Source organism: Vanacampus margaritifer, chromosome 3 (assembly GCF_051991255.1).
Source record: "Vanacampus margaritifer isolate UIUO_Vmar chromosome 3, RoL_Vmar_1.0, whole genome shotgun sequence".
In the NCBI taxonomy this organism is placed as follows: Eukaryota; Metazoa; Chordata; class Actinopteri; order Syngnathiformes; family Syngnathidae; genus Vanacampus; species Vanacampus margaritifer.
In genome coordinates, this window is record NC_135434.1 from 19,109,311 (window position 1) to 19,127,367 (window position 18,057).

At 40.2% G+C, this 18,057-nt stretch overlaps 1 protein-coding gene across 1 annotated transcript in view; it reads left to right on the forward strand.

Annotated features, from left to right (window-relative positions):
- LOC144049361 (transmembrane protein 132C) overlaps positions 1-18,057 on the forward strand; it is a 134,413-nt gene that overhangs the window by 36,612 nt on the left and 79,744 nt on the right. Inside the window, exon 3 of the mRNA XM_077562228.1 lies at positions 16,454-16,600. Within this exon, the coding sequence (XP_077418354.1) occupies positions 16,454-16,600 (147 nt within the window). The remainder of the gene's footprint in view (positions 1-16,453; positions 16,601-18,057) is intronic.

The following is an 18,057-nucleotide window of genomic DNA, read 5'->3' on the forward strand; positions in this document are numbered from 1 at the left end:
CAATTTCAACATAATAATTGAATCCTGCGGTAGCTTCATTACTCTATCAAGCAAAAAAATGGAGATAAGAGTGCTGCACATTTTTGTCTGCTGGAAGTAGTAAACAATCTCACATTTACTAAGCACTTGTGATTTGAGTATCTCATGAGTCTCATTTTTTCACACATACTGTACTTAGGCATTTATTTGTGTTCATTTGCTGCTTTTCCGAGCACTTGTCAAAGGTCAAAGGGAGACCAAACGTCCTGTTTAAGCGGGAGAGTCCCGATTTTGAGTCTTGTGTGCCAAGTCCCAGCAGATTTCGCCAGCCCCACTGTTTTGTCCCACTTTTGTGCAGGTCCCGTTGCACCCTTTTTAATTTTTTATATATTTTTTTTTATTTAATTCAGTCAGCAAACTGACTGTTTATGCCACATGCACATCAATCCCTCAACTGTCATAGTGATTCATATGATAAAGCAATTAAAAAGGAATTGCAAATCGCTAGCAGGCGTGTTTTCGTCTTAACAGAACTATACTTCATGCATCCGTGTCTTAAGAATCATGGGAAATGTAGTTCTACTAGTCCAGTGGTAGGGAACCCTGGTCCTCAAGAGCCACTGTCTTGCCTGTTTTCCATGTATCCCTCCACCAAAACACCGGATTCATGAACAAGCTCGTTATCAGGCTTTTACAGAGCTTGCTGATTACCTCATCATTTGAGTCAGCTGTGTTGGAGGAGGGAGACATGGAAAACATGCAGGACAGTGGCTCTCGAGAACCAGAGTTCCTTATCCATGTACTAGCCTAATGCTGCGGTTGCCGGTCAGGCCCAATGCAAGCTGAGCTTTTCTGGCAGCATATTTCCAATGTTACAGTGCGGTACCGGTGCAAGCTCAACGGCACAGCCAGCTTCTTTCTAATAGCTGCTGGGGCCGAGCAAAAATGGCTGTATAATGGTGAGTGTATTTAGTGTATTGCATTTAGCATTATTTACAGTAATAACACAACCAGATTGAGTAGCGATTCAATTTGTTTTGAATAATTCCTGGTGAGAATATGTTGTATATATTTGATTTTCAGCAAAACTGTAGTGTCCCGATTTTAATTTAGAAAATCTGGTCACCCTAAGTCAGAGCCGTGTTGTGCTGCACAAGGGACTGATCAACAATGGCAGTCAATTATTTGTTAAGATCTTTTCTGTGTGTTACTTCTTCCCTTTTATCTATTCAATCAATGCTGCTTCAGTTAATCCAAATGGTTTCACCACTCCCGCGCCAGTAGATATTTAGATGGATGTGCTTGTGACCACAGTCCTTCCTTGTAGATGTGTCTTCATGATAAGACCGTTCCCATTTTTGCCTGCAATTTAAGGCTTTTGTTTCACTGCAGTTGACCTTTTTACCAGACTGGGCAGACATGAATGATACTCCTTGTGTAGCAATGTGCATCATCTGACATTGGGCAAGGGGAAGCAAAGCAAAATGGTTGGTCTGAGTGGCTAAAGGCTGAGGGAGACGAACCATGGTGGCCTTATTTCCAGATCTTGCGGGCCTCCCCTGCTGCAGAAAGCTTAGGGATTCATCATTGACCAGATAGTCACGTGTGAGTGCGTGATCACAGTGGCCGGCTCGGCGGGGGGCTAAATGGAAGACTAATGGGAAGTGGGAGGAAACCTGACATGCTCCAAGAAAACCTGCTCACTCTCCCTCCACATGTCATCCATCACTCTCCCTGCTGATACTGGGAGATAGTTGTCCCATGGTGGTGGGAGGGTCCAAAGGAGCAGTCCAGGTGAGTTGTCCACTGGCTGGGCCGAGCACAGGGACAAAGACTGATTGAGGTAGCAATAAGGCTGCCTCTTTTGCACTCCAGTAAAATGGAATAATGTCCATCCTGGGAGAAAGTGGAAATAGCCAAACTAAAAATGCTATGCTTTTATTTTAGTATCTATAACCCCAAAGGGGGTGAAATTGAAATACAGAAACTGTCAGTAACAAATGACTTAGAGACTCACGATTAGGAATGATGCTTTCAGAAGTACATCAGACTATTTTGACTTCTTGTCTGTATAAAAGGTGTTTTTTTTGCGGATGGATATTCAGCTTTTTCCCGTGTGTAGCTTTCAGATGAAACTTTTCATGTGATCATTTACTGTGGTTTTCTAAGTGGAACGGAGGACGCCTTTACATGCGCACACAAAATTGCACTCTTGTGCACACGCGCAACAAAAGCCAGTAAAATGGCTTTAGAATGTCCTTTTATATCAGCACAGATAAGAGTTCCTTTAAAACAGATGTCACCTTGAAGGCAAAGAAAAGAGATTATGGATTTTTTTGATCACCTCTCTACAAGGACTGCTTTACCAAACCCTCGGGCGATATGCTCTTCAAAATCAGCAGCATTAATCAGAGCAGCTACGCCTCAAACATTAGTGCTTATCATAGCAGTGTGGATAGAAATTGAACAAGTCGTCCAAAAGCCACAATCTGATTAAAATGTAAAATAATAATGTGCAGTTCTCTGAATTTGGCAGGTTACAAACAGTAGCCTCAGTACAGAAATATAATAGACTGTTTCCGACCATCCGTATTTATTTGCAGTATTGCTTATTTTGTCCAAAGTCATGGGCAGTGGGACCCTAGTGTTAATTTCGTTAATGAAAACCAAACAAAAATATTTTCATCAGCACACATTTTTTACCGGACGAAAAGACTAGACTAGACTTAAACCCTCCTTAATGAACAATAACTGGGACTAAATCAGTATGCATTTTCGTCGACTAATGAAGACAATGCAAAAATGTACTTCACTTATAAAAATTGGACTAAAATCTGTGAACATTCTAGTTCATGAACAAAGATGAAATGAAAATTATATGATTTTGTAAAATCCTGTGTCTGCTAATCTGTCACTGTGACACTGTCATGTGACACATAGTCAAGTCAAGTGACACCCCCCCTTTCAAATCACATGGGACAGACAGGAGGCGGATTAATAGTGAAAGGTAAAAAAAAGAGAAAGTAAATTATAGTTATGAACTGCGATTGGCTGGCAACCAGTTCAGGGTGTACCCCGCCTACTGCCTGAAGCCAACTGGGAAAGGCTCCAGCGACCCCCGCGACCCATGTGAGGACAAGAGGTTAAGAAAATGGATGGATGGATATAGCTATAACGTAACATTAATCCAACAACTATAACGTTCCAACAATCTGGTTAATCCGACCGCTAACTAGTCAACTAGCTAACTGTGTGTGAAGTTGTTTTTCATCAAAAAGATGAGAGAACATTTTATGTGAAAGAATTTTAGATCTGAAATCTTCGACATAGAGGTGGGGTACAACCTGGTCTGGTTGACAGTCAACTGCAGGACACATACTAACAAGGAACTATTCTCACCATTCTCTTTCTATTTCCAGAAAAAAAAAAAAAGCCCTGATGCAAATTCCCCATGGTCACCACACCCCTGATACCAACAGTATTCGCAATCAGTTAGAGTGAGTGAACATGAAATTTAGAACCATCTGTTTGGGAATATTATAAAAGTATTCACAGCCTGTGTTCCACTAACAGGCAAACATTTCTGTTTACGAGAGTAGCGGATATCGGCTTTTCGTTAGGATCCATTCAAGGTTGCAAAGACTTTTGCCAGACGTTCGCCAACACTTTTAATGGTCGCCAACAGTTTTTCTTGTCACAACATAAACATGTTCAAAATTTCCTTGCAAAAAGACTGACGGAAGTCTGGCAAACGTTTGCGAGCTTGAACAAACTCTGGCATGAAATCATCCTTCTCTACACAGTAAATTCAGTAGAGTAAATTTGACTATATTTAGAGTAGATTTGACTCTTTTTAGAGCGGGTGGGATGTTTACACTTGGAAAGAGAGTAAAATAAAGAATTGGAAAAAAATACAAATAAAAGTCACTCAAGGGTTGGAGAATGACCTCACAACCTTCAGCTTGGGAGACTGCCACACTACCAACTGAGCTATGCCACTCCTACTGTTTGCTTACATCCAAGATCAAAATGGAGTTACGAAGATTCCAGCTAACAACCGGCATACTAACACACAGCAGGAGCTGTGTGGCTCAGGGAGTAGATTGGCTGTTTCCCCATGCTGAAGGTCGTGAGTTTGTTCATCAACCCTTGAGTTACTTTTATTTATGTTATTTCATTCTACTTTTCAATTCTTTATTTTACTCTCACTCGCAAGTGTAAATACTACTCTAAAACTGAGTCTGTTTAGTCCCACTCTAAACTGAGTCAAATGTACGGCCCTTAGTGGGATACGGCCTTAAGGCCTCTTACTTGTGGGATGTGTCTAGAACATTGCACCAGGCGTCCAGCAATCATCCTAATCAGATGCCCGTGCAAACACTTCAGTTATTAGTAATCATTTGTGTTCTGTAGTTTTTGCATAAACCTCCTGCCAACAAACAACCCTCAAGACAATTTCTTACCCATTTATAACTCTTGGTAGAGTTTGATATATAACCCCACAACACTGTTGCTACAGTATTTCAAGGGTTGCTCGCTGTACTACTACTACAACTACCGTACAAATTGTATAATGTAGTGCAGGTGAAATGTAATCACAAATGTATGCGCTTGTTTCTGTCATTTTGAAGACAGACACAAATACACACACATGCACACACGAACGCACACACACACTGTAAAAAGAACCGTAGAAAATTAAAGAAAACAATACAATAAAAAAAGAAAATTATAACTTCAAATAAGCAAAATTATCTGCCAACAGAGCCAGAAAAATTGTACTTAAATGTACCTGTAAGATTTTGAATAATAAGAAAATAATACTTATGCCCATATCAACCACAGCAATCTTGAAAATAGTATTATTAGACTAAAAACAAGTAATATTGACTTTTTTCAAGCTGGAAGATATAGAACTATTTTCTTAAAATACATAAGTATTTTTTTTACGCTTGGATAACTTTGCCCGAGTGTCAAGCATGGAGTTAACATGTTTTATTGTCTTTGCTATGATCCAACATGTTTTATTGTCTTTGCTATGACCCAGCCAGGTATTGAACCCACAACCTTCAAGTAGGCACTCTATCACTAGAACACTGAGTTGAAACTGGAACGGGGAAAAATGAGCTTAGTAAAAATAACGAAACCAACCACTTAAAAAGCTATATTGCACTTTTGTCGGATTGTTTTTTATACTTGTATTTTTTCCCCATTTATCTTATTACTAGATTATGCAAAATTTAAAAATAAGAAATTTCAATTTATGAAACCCCAGTTCAGGGCCTTTGATGTTGGTTAGTAAAATGTGGAAAATGCTTGTTTTAGGCATCACAGTACTTGAAACTAATAACGATAATTAAGTAATTAAAATAAGCACAATGATCTTGTTTGACAATGTCTTTTTAAGTAAAAATAACTTGCCAAAGCAAAATAAGCAAATTTAGGTTAAATTTCAGAAATTATATCTTACTTAAGATTTCAGATTTTGCAGTGCATCATTGCACGTCTGTGTATACAGCTCTATGTCCTAGTAGGAAGGACACTTTTCCTGGTGGAATGACAAAGAGTTTTGTGCCTGGAGAGCTGCACGGTGAGTTCTGACAGGTGAGTTAGTCTATGGGCTGTCCTCTGCTCTTTGACTTTGTGCGCCGGACAAGGACAGAACATCCACTGCCCATTTCAACGCACTGTCCCCTGGCCTGTCATAGGTTCTGACACCTGTCAATCAAGCCTGATTAATGCACTGTGAAGTGCACAGGCAAAGGTCGCCTTGAGCCCTGGTGATAATGAACTCAGTCCATTACATTTGGGGCCAAATAATTGTCAGCGGTACTCGTAAGTGTAGAATCAGAAAGTTATTGCTTTTTTTTTTTTTAATTATATATATACACGAGTGATTTAAATGATGTCCTTTGGTGCTTTATCAAAGGTTTTCAAGTAAGGCAATCAAAATATCATAATATCGTATCGTAATTACCAGTTTCTTGCTGTGAGTGTCACTGCTTTATAAGGTACTGATGTTACCACAGGAAGGTAGAAGTGTCGACACGGACTGTGTCGGCATCTGGACACATTATCAGAGCAACAGCAGCTTCATTCTTTTGTTGGGTGCTAAGCAGCATCACTTCAGCACAGCAGGCAGAGGTTCGAAAAGCACGGAGACAGAATCAATGATAAAAAGCGTTTTATCTTCCTAAGATGAGAAAAATTGCTTCACTGTGGGGTAGGCTGAGAGTGGGCCAGAGTTGAATGGTGGAAACTGGGTAAGGTTGAAGTGGAAACCAAGGGGAAGTTGGAGTCTCAGGGAAAGGGCTTTTAGTGAAATCCCGCCAAGAGGAGGGATGAGGTTGGAAGAAGCCTTGATTGAATCCTTTTGGGGAAGCTACAAGCAGAATGGGTGAATACAACATGAAAAAAATGCACATTTGTAAAGCACTTTTCCACTTTCAAGGTTCTCAGCCATTCATACAGTAATTATGTGGCATTATTAGCAGAAGTATTATTTAACTCAAGTATACTTGAAGGGCAGGAGGGAGCATGCAGCAATCTGATATCTTGACTACCACTGTGAGCTTGTTTTGTGATATTTAATTTGGGGACCTGGGGGCGGTTGGGGCTGGGTTGGGGTGGGTGGCGGGGGTGGGGGGGTCGTGGGGGGAGCGGGGGTTGTGGGCCGGTGGGGTGCCTGGTGGGCCTGCAGTGCCCCGTCCTGCTGCGTTGGGTTGGGGGCGCGGGCCGCGTTGGGGTGGGGGGCGCTCCTGTTCCGGGGTTTGCTCTCCGGCCGGTGGCCCCTGCGGGGCCCGGGGGTCGTCCTTTGGCGCTGCCGCGGCCTGGGGGGCCCTGAGGTGTTGCGCTTGCTCTGTCCTGGCGGGGGTCGACGGCTCCCCTCTTTGGTGGAGATTTTCATGCATGCTAGATCCACCACACCAGCATCTATCGAGACTCAGACACAATTTGTTTCTCCCTCAGGTCATTGATTCGGTGGAGGCTGGTGTCTGTGGATCTCACTCTGCTTCGTCTGTCCTTTCTACCTTTCCTCAGTTTCTCCTTTGGGCCCTTGAGGTTTCCCTGATTTGTTGGAGTTTAGATGTCTCTGGGGTTGGTGAAGGTTAGTGGCCCGGTGGGTGGTGTCTGGTCGGTGCTGGGCTTCGCTTTTCTTTCTTTTCTTTGGTCCCCCTTCGGGTCTCCTGGCGGCCCCACGACTCTGGCTGGATTTTAAAGTGTTCGGTTTAGGTGAACGGTATGGGAATTCTTATTATTTTTTTTTTCTTTCTCACGCACGCACGCACGCACGCACACACACACGCACGCACGCACAAACACACATTAAAAAAAAAAAAGGGAGAACAATGATGATGACATTTCAAATGATCAATACTGAGATCTCCCAGAAAGAAGAAAAAAAAAAAAAAGATCGTGCACGTACTCGCACGCGCACCATGAACGAGCCTGACACAGATGCTGCAGTTACGCTTTGGGCCAGAGGTGGCAGTCACGAGTAAAAAAGTGACAAACAGCGCAAAGATTTTTTGGGTTGGATAGCCAGCGTAGGAACGTAACTCGCCCGTAACTCAAGGACTCCCTGTATTTTGTTCGCTAACCGAGATTCCAGTTAATCCATCTAATTTTATAACATTTTGTGATTTGTGTGTTTTTTTATTTTTTTGTTTCCAGTAATTCAATCATTGTCATTTGTATGACAGCCGTGCAGGCAGCGTGGGGTACATTCCCAATTCCCACTTAGTGGCAATGTGAATCTGAGTTTGAAACATTTTTTTCATATATTTGAGCCCTGAAATGATTACCGACCAATCCAGAGTGTAGTCTGTTGCTTTCACTCGGAGTCATCTGTGATTGGTTCCAGCTTTCCATGACCTTGAACGGGATTAAGACGAATAAAAAAAAATATGTGTGAATAGGGGAAGACAACTGTACTGGTTGACTTTCCCCCCCAAGTTACAGTAGTAACAAAAAGTATTCCTCTTATTCATTATGTAAACAAGGGCGAGCAAGTGTAGTGAGTCCCTGTAATTTAGGTGTCAGTCCTGCAGATGTGATTTGATTCCTTAATAGCCTGTTATATTTACTCTCAATGTTACATCAGGCCGTGCGTGGCTTTCTGTGGTTGTGCATTAGGAGCTGGTGTCTCTTTCAAATCTCATTTGACTTGTTAGGAAAAAAAAAGTGCCAGTGCAGCCACTCTACAGAAAGAACAGGCAGCCAATGCTGTGGAAGAAGCAGCCCCACTTCACTTGCCATCACTGGCCGGGTTTGATGCCTGCTACCTTGTGAGTCTTCAAAATGAATATTTAAGGCCCGCTCGTGCCGTTTCAAGCTCGCAAAAAGTTGGTAACAAGACAGTTCGATACAAGAGATAGCAAAGCTGTCGTGATGTAAAGCAGTGGCCCACTTGTCTGCTTGCAGCTCATTCAATCCATTTGATGCTCAATTGCTTTTGTAACAGGAACACAGCAATGCTATAGTTCAAATAGCTATAGCCATTTGCACACCTCTTGCAGCCCTCTCTGTTACCTCTTCGCTGTCTCATCTCACAAAGATGTTATTGTTTTATCTCTTAGTCTGTTGATGTGTCACCAAGGTGGGCGGGACGTGCTCTCACTGCTTCCTCGGTAAAGGTCATTGAGTCATAGATGAATTTTGTATATCAGATGATTGACAGCTAATTTTCATCAAAGGAGCAGCCTTGGGCGAGGAGTCCCAGAGAGCCGGTGGGGTGGGGGGGGGGGGGGGGGGGGCTCTCTTACCTGAGTACTGAGCTACTGTACTCACTCACTTATTGCCTGTTCACGTGGCCTTGCACTCTGCACTTGGACTCTAGTCAAGCTATTTGGTGTTGTTGTTTTTATTAGAGAAGCTGTGTCAGATTTGTTACTTTTTCTCCTTTGAGCAGATCCAGGACAAACTCAGTAATTCACACATAGTTGGGTGTGGGACATTAAAAACATTCCCTTGTATTTCCATCAGGACAGAAATCTGTAACTAAGTCAGTGTGAGACATAAGCGTTGCAGCACTTTTTTTTATCCTTTTATCTTAATTTGATTCAGTGGCAGTGCAATGGCAGCATGTATAAACCAGGTTTAATAAGGCATGTGTCAACATCCCGAAGTGCCTTGATGGTCGACAACATCATTAGACTCCCTTTACTTTTTGCCACAAAAATGATGAGACACAAAATCACTGTCATGGGTCATTGGTTAATATTTGGAGTCTCACAGAGCAGCAGGAGGGCTAAAAAAAAATTGGGCTATTGGTGGCACATGGGAGCCTCTCATTCTCACATTTCTGGTCTGAAGTTGGGGCCCAATATTTCCCTGTGTATAAAAATGCCCAGTTTATTTTAGTATATTTGATTATTTTAATATTTTAATATTTTAATATTTTAATATTTTAATATTTTAATATTTTAATATTTTAATTTAATAATACACATATTTTATTTTATTTATATATTTATTAGATGTTAGTTTTATTTTTCAATACATTTTCAGGAACGTCCAACATCAAATGCTAAAGCCACTTACTGACAGAATAATTATCTAAACATTGACCTATGACTCAATGTTTTACACCAGAGTTTACCAGAGTCCTCCTGTTCAATATGTTTGAAATGTTTCCCTCCTCCAACACACCTGATTCAAACAATCAGTGTTATCAGGCTTCCGCAGAGCTGGGTGATGATCCGATCATATGAATCAGGTGTGTTGGAGGAGGGGAAACATCTAAAACATGCTGGAATGGGGCACTCAAGGACCAGAGTTGGTGACCTCTGTTTTACACTGTATAGCATTTTTTTTTAACTTCTGATAACATTATCAATTACTATAAAATTAAAATGACCTAAAACAATGGTCAAACTAATTTTTGTCACGGGTCATATTGTACTTATGGTTTCCCTCAGAGGGCAGTTATGAAATGCATGATCAATTTATATTATCACATATACCAACAAATTGATGGATTACTAGATTTGAAATCAGAAGAAAGTAAAAAAAAAAAAAAAAAGTTAAGTTGTTTTTCAGTTGGGGATTGGTAACAAAAAATTGCTTAAAATAATCTCAATTATATAGTTGTGAAGACTATTTACAATTTTGGATTTAGCAAGAAACATTACATTAAGTCAACACACGATTTGCCACATAAAATGAAGTAGCAGGCCAGATCTGGCACCCGGGCCATGATTTTGACCCCATTAACCTAAAATAAACAATTCCAAACATGTTTTACAGTCATCTACTCTCTCATACAAATATAGTTGCAGTTTTAGTTGTACAGGTTAAATAATGCCAGTGCAATGGGATCTGTTTATGGCTGAGATCTTACTCTTACTTCATTCTGTGAGTTTGTTTGAACAAAGATGTAAGTGGAATTATGTAGATGAACACATGCACCTTTCCATTTTTATGCGTCCATAAGCAGCAGATGGGCTTGAGCGTGTCTCACAGAGTCCCTGCGCATGGAGGGCAGCGGTTCGACGTGTGCATGCTAAATCCTTGTGTTGTTCAAGCCGTGTCAGTTGCAGCTTCCGTGATACAAAGCTTATCTTTTACCAACTGCGCGCCTTTGGAGAGGGAAACACGTAAATGATGCACATGGCTGGTGTAAATAACCATGAGGTCAGGAGAGCAGTAAGAACTTAATACCATACTGAATATTATGAGCTGTCCCTAAAAGAACCCATAGTTACTTAAAGGTGACACAGTACAGTCGTAAATAACAAATCAGTCATCGATTAGAATCATATTGACCAATATGTTTTAAAGTCAGGAATAGTCAGCTTTTATTTCATTATTATTATTTTTTTTTATATTATTATATTATATTACTATATTCATAATATTATAAAGTGACCTAATTTTGCTCATAGTAATTTAGTGAAGTTATTTGTTGAGTACAATTAACAACATTACACCCGGATTCCAAGTTTAAAAAAAAAATATATATATATATATTTAGATCATTTGAGTAGCACAGCTTATTTGATGGCTTGTGGTTATCCATCCTCTTGCTCACAGTACAGAAGTTTTAACTGGGTTTTAGGTCTGGAGGTTGGCTTCTTGCAGAGATGAAAACATTCTAACTATTGTAAATCTTTGAAGTTAATGATTAGCGGTCAGTTGCTTTCCCCCCCTCCTTCTCAGGTGAGCAGGGAGGGGAGGGGAGGGGTGAGCATGCATACCCTACACAGAGAAAATAGAGATTTAGGCACTGTGCTCCAGTATTGACTGTATGCCTTCTTGCTATGTTGATTAATGTACACTATCCTGAAAAGCCCAAGGGCAACATGAGTAGCCCACGGGTCTGTTCTAAAAATTGTGCATCAGTGATGGGACACTGACTTACTAAGCAGAGTTAAAAACAGAAGAAGAATGCTTTTATTTATTTATTCATTGCTTATTTTTTAATGTTTTTATTTATGTATTTATTTATTTACACATGGTATGCATGTTTCATTATGTACAAAAAAGTCTATATTTTGTTTAAAAATAAAATGATTGGGTTCAATTGAAATAATGATTTATCCAAAGTTTTTGAGCTTCAGTGATATTTTAGAGCTGTAATTTTAATATCGTGATCTTTTGCTCACAGTTATCATACATATGTTTGCTTCACAACTTAACCGTAAAATATGCCATACTTATATTTTCATAAACATGTGGAGAAGTAAAGTATTTTTTCTATTTATTTTTTTTTATTTTTTTGTGTACTTGCTGACTTTTCTATATGAAACATTTAACATTACGACCCGGACACATGAACAACACAGCTTTCAGCTCAGCTTCTTGTGTAAAAACCTCCTTTGGGCATACAACTCTTTAGTTCCCTCGATTTTCTCAACACCGAAAACATTTGAAAAGGAGGAAAAACAAGTGCAACAGTAAAACTCTTGCCAAAGGCAATGCTCTTGAGAACTTGCCTTGTCACAGCTTGACATATGTTCCTATGTGTCTGTACAGATACATGTTTAAGACATACATCTTGTCAGATGTGTATTGGCACATATGAGTGCATTTGCGGTGCCATGCTACTGTTGAGTTTTAAGAGTCTTTGCTGATGTGCTTAGAATGAAAGGCTTTGCATCTGCCTATTTTCTGATCTGCAGATTAGCCTGCAGCTGACTGCCCGCTGCAGTGCAGGATGAGCAAATACACACCTTCCAGCAGCCTTTGTTAAATGATCACTCGAAATCAGCTTCTTTTCCAAAAATATCCTCCTGATGGTACAGCAGTTTTCCGGCTATAAGAAGACGGAATTTGAGGCGGCTTTGGTAGAAAAACTGATCTGTCTGATGTGCACTATCCAATTGTTACGCGCCAGGTGGCTCATAATTGATGTTGTGGCGCGGGTAGCACACATGGAGGAGGGGAGGGATGGAATAAGTGGGCACATTGAACAAAATAAATGGACAAACTGGACATGGGAAGAACACGCAACATGACACGAACACGCAGACACTACACCTCACGAAAAAGAAGACAAAATGGAGCCACAGCTCCCGAATCACCGACTGTCAAAGTGCACGTGACTGTCCGAAAAAGGTGATGACAGTTATGGCAAAGTTCCTAAGATTTTGTTTATTGTACATTCAATACCAGTCAAATTAACATCCATGTTTTGTTTTGTTTTATTACACATTAAATACCAGTGTAATGTACAAGTTGTTCTGTGAAATTTAATTAAATAAATCTCTAAAATAAAGTTGTTTACATTTGCACTGTATTTTATACAGAACATTTCTGGTAACGACAGCTGCCTGTTTTTTTTGTTTGTTTGTTTTTTTTGTGTTTTTTTTACAGTGCACACTTGCTGTATATTTTGTAAGATGGCACAATAAAACAGAAAGTTTGTACTAATTATGAATGCTAGTCCTCAGTGGATTTTTTAGAGAGAAAATGGTCATTGATCCCTTCACGCAGTATGTGAGGTGGTGTGGCCACTGAGGTGAAATAGGGTTAACACCCGTCCCGTAAAAAACAGAATTGATCCTTATTTAGCCGTTAAATGTGTTTTGTATTGAAACAATATGGAATGGGGGTTGTTCCATATTTTCATTCATAGAATAAATCTGACAATAAGGCATTAATTATAAAACACAGGAAACATTCAAGCCACAAAATCGATTTAGCTGGAATGCGGGATACGCAGGAGCCCCGCTCTGGTCTTGTGTGTACCTGGCTAGCTGCTGCTTTCACGGTTGCTTGAAGTGGAGCCGCACAGCGGAGCCGCTCACTCCCACTGTTTTTTCCTTTTTTAATGTCCACCACATCCACAAAAGAGCAAATGTTTGCAGAAATACAAACGTGACCTGGAAGAGGCTCAGCCTTGGTTATACAGCGTAAATGGAGATGATCATAAAGCTAATTGTAAAGTGTGTTGGCGAGTTTTTGCAATCACTCATGCTGGGCTGTTTGACATCAAGCGTTATGCATCCAGAGCAACACTGCAGACACGCATGAACACAGAAGAGCCATGCCTTGGTGTCACAGTGTTTCTTGACTCAATCATCTCTGAAGCTGATACGGTATGACATATTATGCTATTGCTACAATTGATTTAGTTTCCTATCTGGTTGTGCTTTTGCCACAATAACATGTCAGTGTATGGACAGAGTTTACATTAGCAGAGTATTGTCGTTTGATTGTTTAGGATGGTTTAATTTAATTAAGATGGAATGAATGATCTTCTACCTAATATCTGACCATTTTTTAACACATTATACAAATTGTGATGAGGAACTGTGAGATTTCTAAATATATAGCTTATATACAGTCCCTAGATTAAAAACCTCCAATCATATATTATTATTCAGTGTCAAAAAGTTCACATTCTGGATGAATAAGGTAGCGTTAGTGATAATTTCTTGACTTTCATATCATAAAAGAGGCAAGTGGGATCCTCTTCTCCCCTCTAGGTTACTGCAGCTGGAATGTTTCATACAAGTCAAACACAACCTCTGCTACAATGGGGCTGACTGTAGATGAACCTTAATCAAAAGATTTCACCTGATTCAAAAATTCTCATTAAAAAAAAGAATCTATAAATAGAAGAAAGTCATAAGATGTGGTTAAAGATGTCCTTACTCTCAAAGCAGTGGGTGATGTTCGCAAGACCCTCCCAACAGGCCCCAAATATAGGGTCAAAATGCTTGATTTCATTGAGAATAGGGATGAGTCTGCTGCTGGGATTGTAGCTCACATAGCGCAGCCTCCGGACAAATTTGCATCATTATTTGATCAAATCAAGGTTTTAGTGCAGATAATACAAATGCGAATTATAGATCACAACTCCGTCTTCACCAATGTGCACAATACAGTGAAGCAGGTTCTTGACCATCTCACTGTAGCTGGGTTCAAATATTATGCTGAATGTCTATGCCTTCTTTTCCACATCTGCCAAAAGGAGATAAAGATGCAAAGAGTCTTATAGCTTTCGCGATGATGCTAAAAACATTGACACAAATAACAATTTATCACTGTTTTGGGCGTACCAGGTCGCACACGTGGGGGGGCCCATCTGACTTGTGTTGTCATGACATATTTTTTAACCGTCTCTCTGACAGGCGGTACAGTCTTTTATCTCAGGACTATTAAGTAAACTTCTCCAAGCATGCAATCAGTTGTAAGGAAGGATGGCCATTAAAACAGTTGAGAGACAGTTTTATCGAAGAACGGGTCGCTATAAAATGCTTTGGCATTAGATTTAAGAGTGAACTGCACTGTGCTCTCTGATTGCCTTTTTGGTAGCCACATTCACTCTCTTTGTTCAACTCAGCTTGGCTCTGACTTCCAGCTGCACTGATGAAGCCCTGTCAGGTTTACCCGTGATTGCTGACACTTTTGCGGAGTTGGATCGAGTGTAACTTTAAGCTGTCAGCTAAATGTCGGTGCCTTTTTAACATCTCTCCCCCTTTTCCCCTCTGTGGGCTGACACCTCTTTTCCTTCCCCTTGGGCTATGTGATGCTTGGCATCCAGAATGCCCTGATTGTGACTCTTCAGCTTCAGAAGAGGTCTATATACAGACTAAAGAGAACAGGTACATTGACTTAAAAGTATCTTGGGATTGCAATTTCTTTTTTTCTGGAGGAGAGCACACTTTGATTTTGGTTTAGCTTTCCTATGAAGTGTAAATGCAAAAGGGAGCAAAGGGGAGTTTTATCCCAAAACACCTTGGTGTTCCACTATAGCTCTCTGATTTCTGTTTTGTAGGATGGATAAATGTATCAAGTTACCAGGATTCCACAGAAAATACATTTTAGTGGTCTGGTGCATGAGCCACAGAAGAGCAAATGAAATTCTGATGACAATCTGGATTAGGTGTGAATACAAGATTGTTGTTTATTGAGCACTAGAATAAAATGTTCACACTTCTGTTTTTCGACATCATCACAAAATATATTATATATTATAGTAATATATAACATTTGTAAACACTTATAGGCACTCTTTTTCTTTTTTCTTTTTTTTACACAAAAATGAAATAGAAGCAGCTGGCCAAAAATTACATCAAGCCATTCTAGAAAGACTATAACACAGAAATATAATTACCGGCACATGTACACATCTGCAGGAAGGAAACCATCTGCCACATTTTCACAACAAGAGTAACCAGCACAATTTAAATGGACAGCATTACATCAAATAAAGAAACTGGCTTGTGAGGGGAATATATGTTGTTTTATTTTCATTCAGACATGCAATTTATAATACAGCTTGAATTGCAGGAACACATACAAGATGAAAGCAAGGTAACGTTATTATTTTTACTTTAGTCTAACCCAGAGGTGGGCAATCTCAGTCCTCGAGGGCCAAAGTCCTGCAGGTTTTAAAGGTTTCTCACTTCCAACACAAGCTGATTCCAATCAACAGGATCGTTATCAGGCTTATGCAGAGCTTGCTGATGAGCTGATCATATATCAGCTGTGTTGGAGAAGAGCAACATGCAAAACCCGCAGGGCTCCGCCCCTCGATGCCCACCTCTGGTCTAACCTGTTTATTTTTTATTATTATTTTATTAGGAAATTTACCTTTCTGTCATACTGCAGTTTTCTTTTTAAATCTCACAACTAACACCCACAACAGCATAACAGAACACTTTATTCAACATGACCTTTAAATCACTTTTAGAACAGCAAATGTACTTGACAGATCAGTTTCACTCTTTCTATGTTTACATTACACTGCCTTACACTTAATTTAAAAGCACAGCCTATTGTTGGTTATGAAGCTGATAAAACACATAATGTAAAAAAAAAACATTCATCAAATAGGATGTCAAGACAGCCAATGTAGCATCTGGGACAGCCTTTGAAGGCAAACAACCATCTGGTTAATGTATTGCTAGACAGGAGCATTAGCGCTCTGGTCTCAGCGGTCATGCATGGATCAAATATTCTGCTAGTATGTCGGCATCATTATGTTGTGCAGATGAATAAAGATGTCACTCTCCCTCCACAGAGTGAAGTTGAAAGAAGGAATGACGTTCCTCGGGGCCCGTCCCGGCAACCCCACACAGTGGATCGTCAGCCAGGATGTGAGGAGTGAAGGACACCGTGTAGTGACCCTCCGTTGCCACAGGAAGGAGTCCAGCTTCGATCTGGAGAGGTTAGCACAAAACAAATCTCTCTCTCCCAATCTCTCTCTCTCTCTCTCTCTCAAACCAAATGGTCAAGCAACCTTTTGGATAACTGGTCACATACAGCCCAATCGACCACGTTTGCTTTTCCTGGGAAACTTTTTTGTTGGCCATTCAGACAAAGCACATAGGCTACTGAATATGTGTTGGGTTTTTCAAAAGTGGCCTGTTTAAAATCAACAGGAGGACTTCATTCATAAATTTTTCGAACCACTTATCCTCACTAGGGTTGTGGGTGTGCTGGTCTTATTCATTTTAAATAGCATTTACATAGTGAGCTGTCAAAATCAAACCGATTGCTGGTTTCTCATGGGGGAGCTAGCGGGCTAGCCCTGCACCTTGTAAGTAAATATTTAACTTATTTTCCATCACAAATCACCCAAAGCTTTTCTATTTAAACACCATATTACCAATATCATCTGCTAAACTTGTCTCTGTGGATAAAAAAATAAAACATTCTCTGACTTGAGTGCAGGCAGCGTGGGTTCAGTTCCCACTCTTTGAATGTGGATGTGAATGGTTGTCTGTTTTTATGTGTGCCATGCGACTGACTGGCGACTAGTCCAGGGTGTAGTCCGCCTTTTGCCAGAAGTCATCTGGGATAATCTCCAGCATCCCGCGATCCTGACCAGGAATGTATGGATGGACCTACTGTTTATGCTCACCCAACGACTAATGGATGCAGTGGGAGGATATATGCACGTCCCTTCACATCGGCACAGCTGACTTTGCCATGTAGATTACATTATTTTTGTTTGTCATTGTCAACTCCATGTTGGTTAAAAAAAAAAAGTCACAGTCTGGTCACATACAGTATAGTACATCTAACAAATCACTGACTGCTAATTTGCTAAAGAGACCAATATGACTTGTTGCTGCCTTCCTTACATGAAGAGTGCTTTTATTATTAGCACATTGGATCAATGTGGGACAATTCAAACCTTGCTTCTTGCGCGAGACAGGGTTGACCCTGCCCCATTTACTATTTATTATTATTTCACTGGACTAAGGAAATTGAGTTGATCCCATTTACTCCCTAGGTGTCTTTAATTGTAGGACGAACAGCAGTCTAGTAGTCTTTACGTAAAAGAGACACATTTAACGAGTGGTTCGAGAGCCTGTGCACTGTTACGCTTCCACAGTTTAAACTGACGTAATGTGAAAACCAAATACTTAAGAATGCGGATGTGTCATCAAAAATTGTGATGATGTGGTGAGTTATAGTAAGTTCAGCGTGCAGGGGATGTAATTTGATTGTGTCGGTCTCCTGATGTGATTAGACATCCTGTGTGATGTGATTAGACATGCTGCATTGACCAGAAATGATTATAAAGCCACAGCACATGACACTGACCAATATGCCGCTGAATGATTCAGGCTTGAAACAAATAAGCCAACAAAGAACAAGAAAATTAATTCGACATGA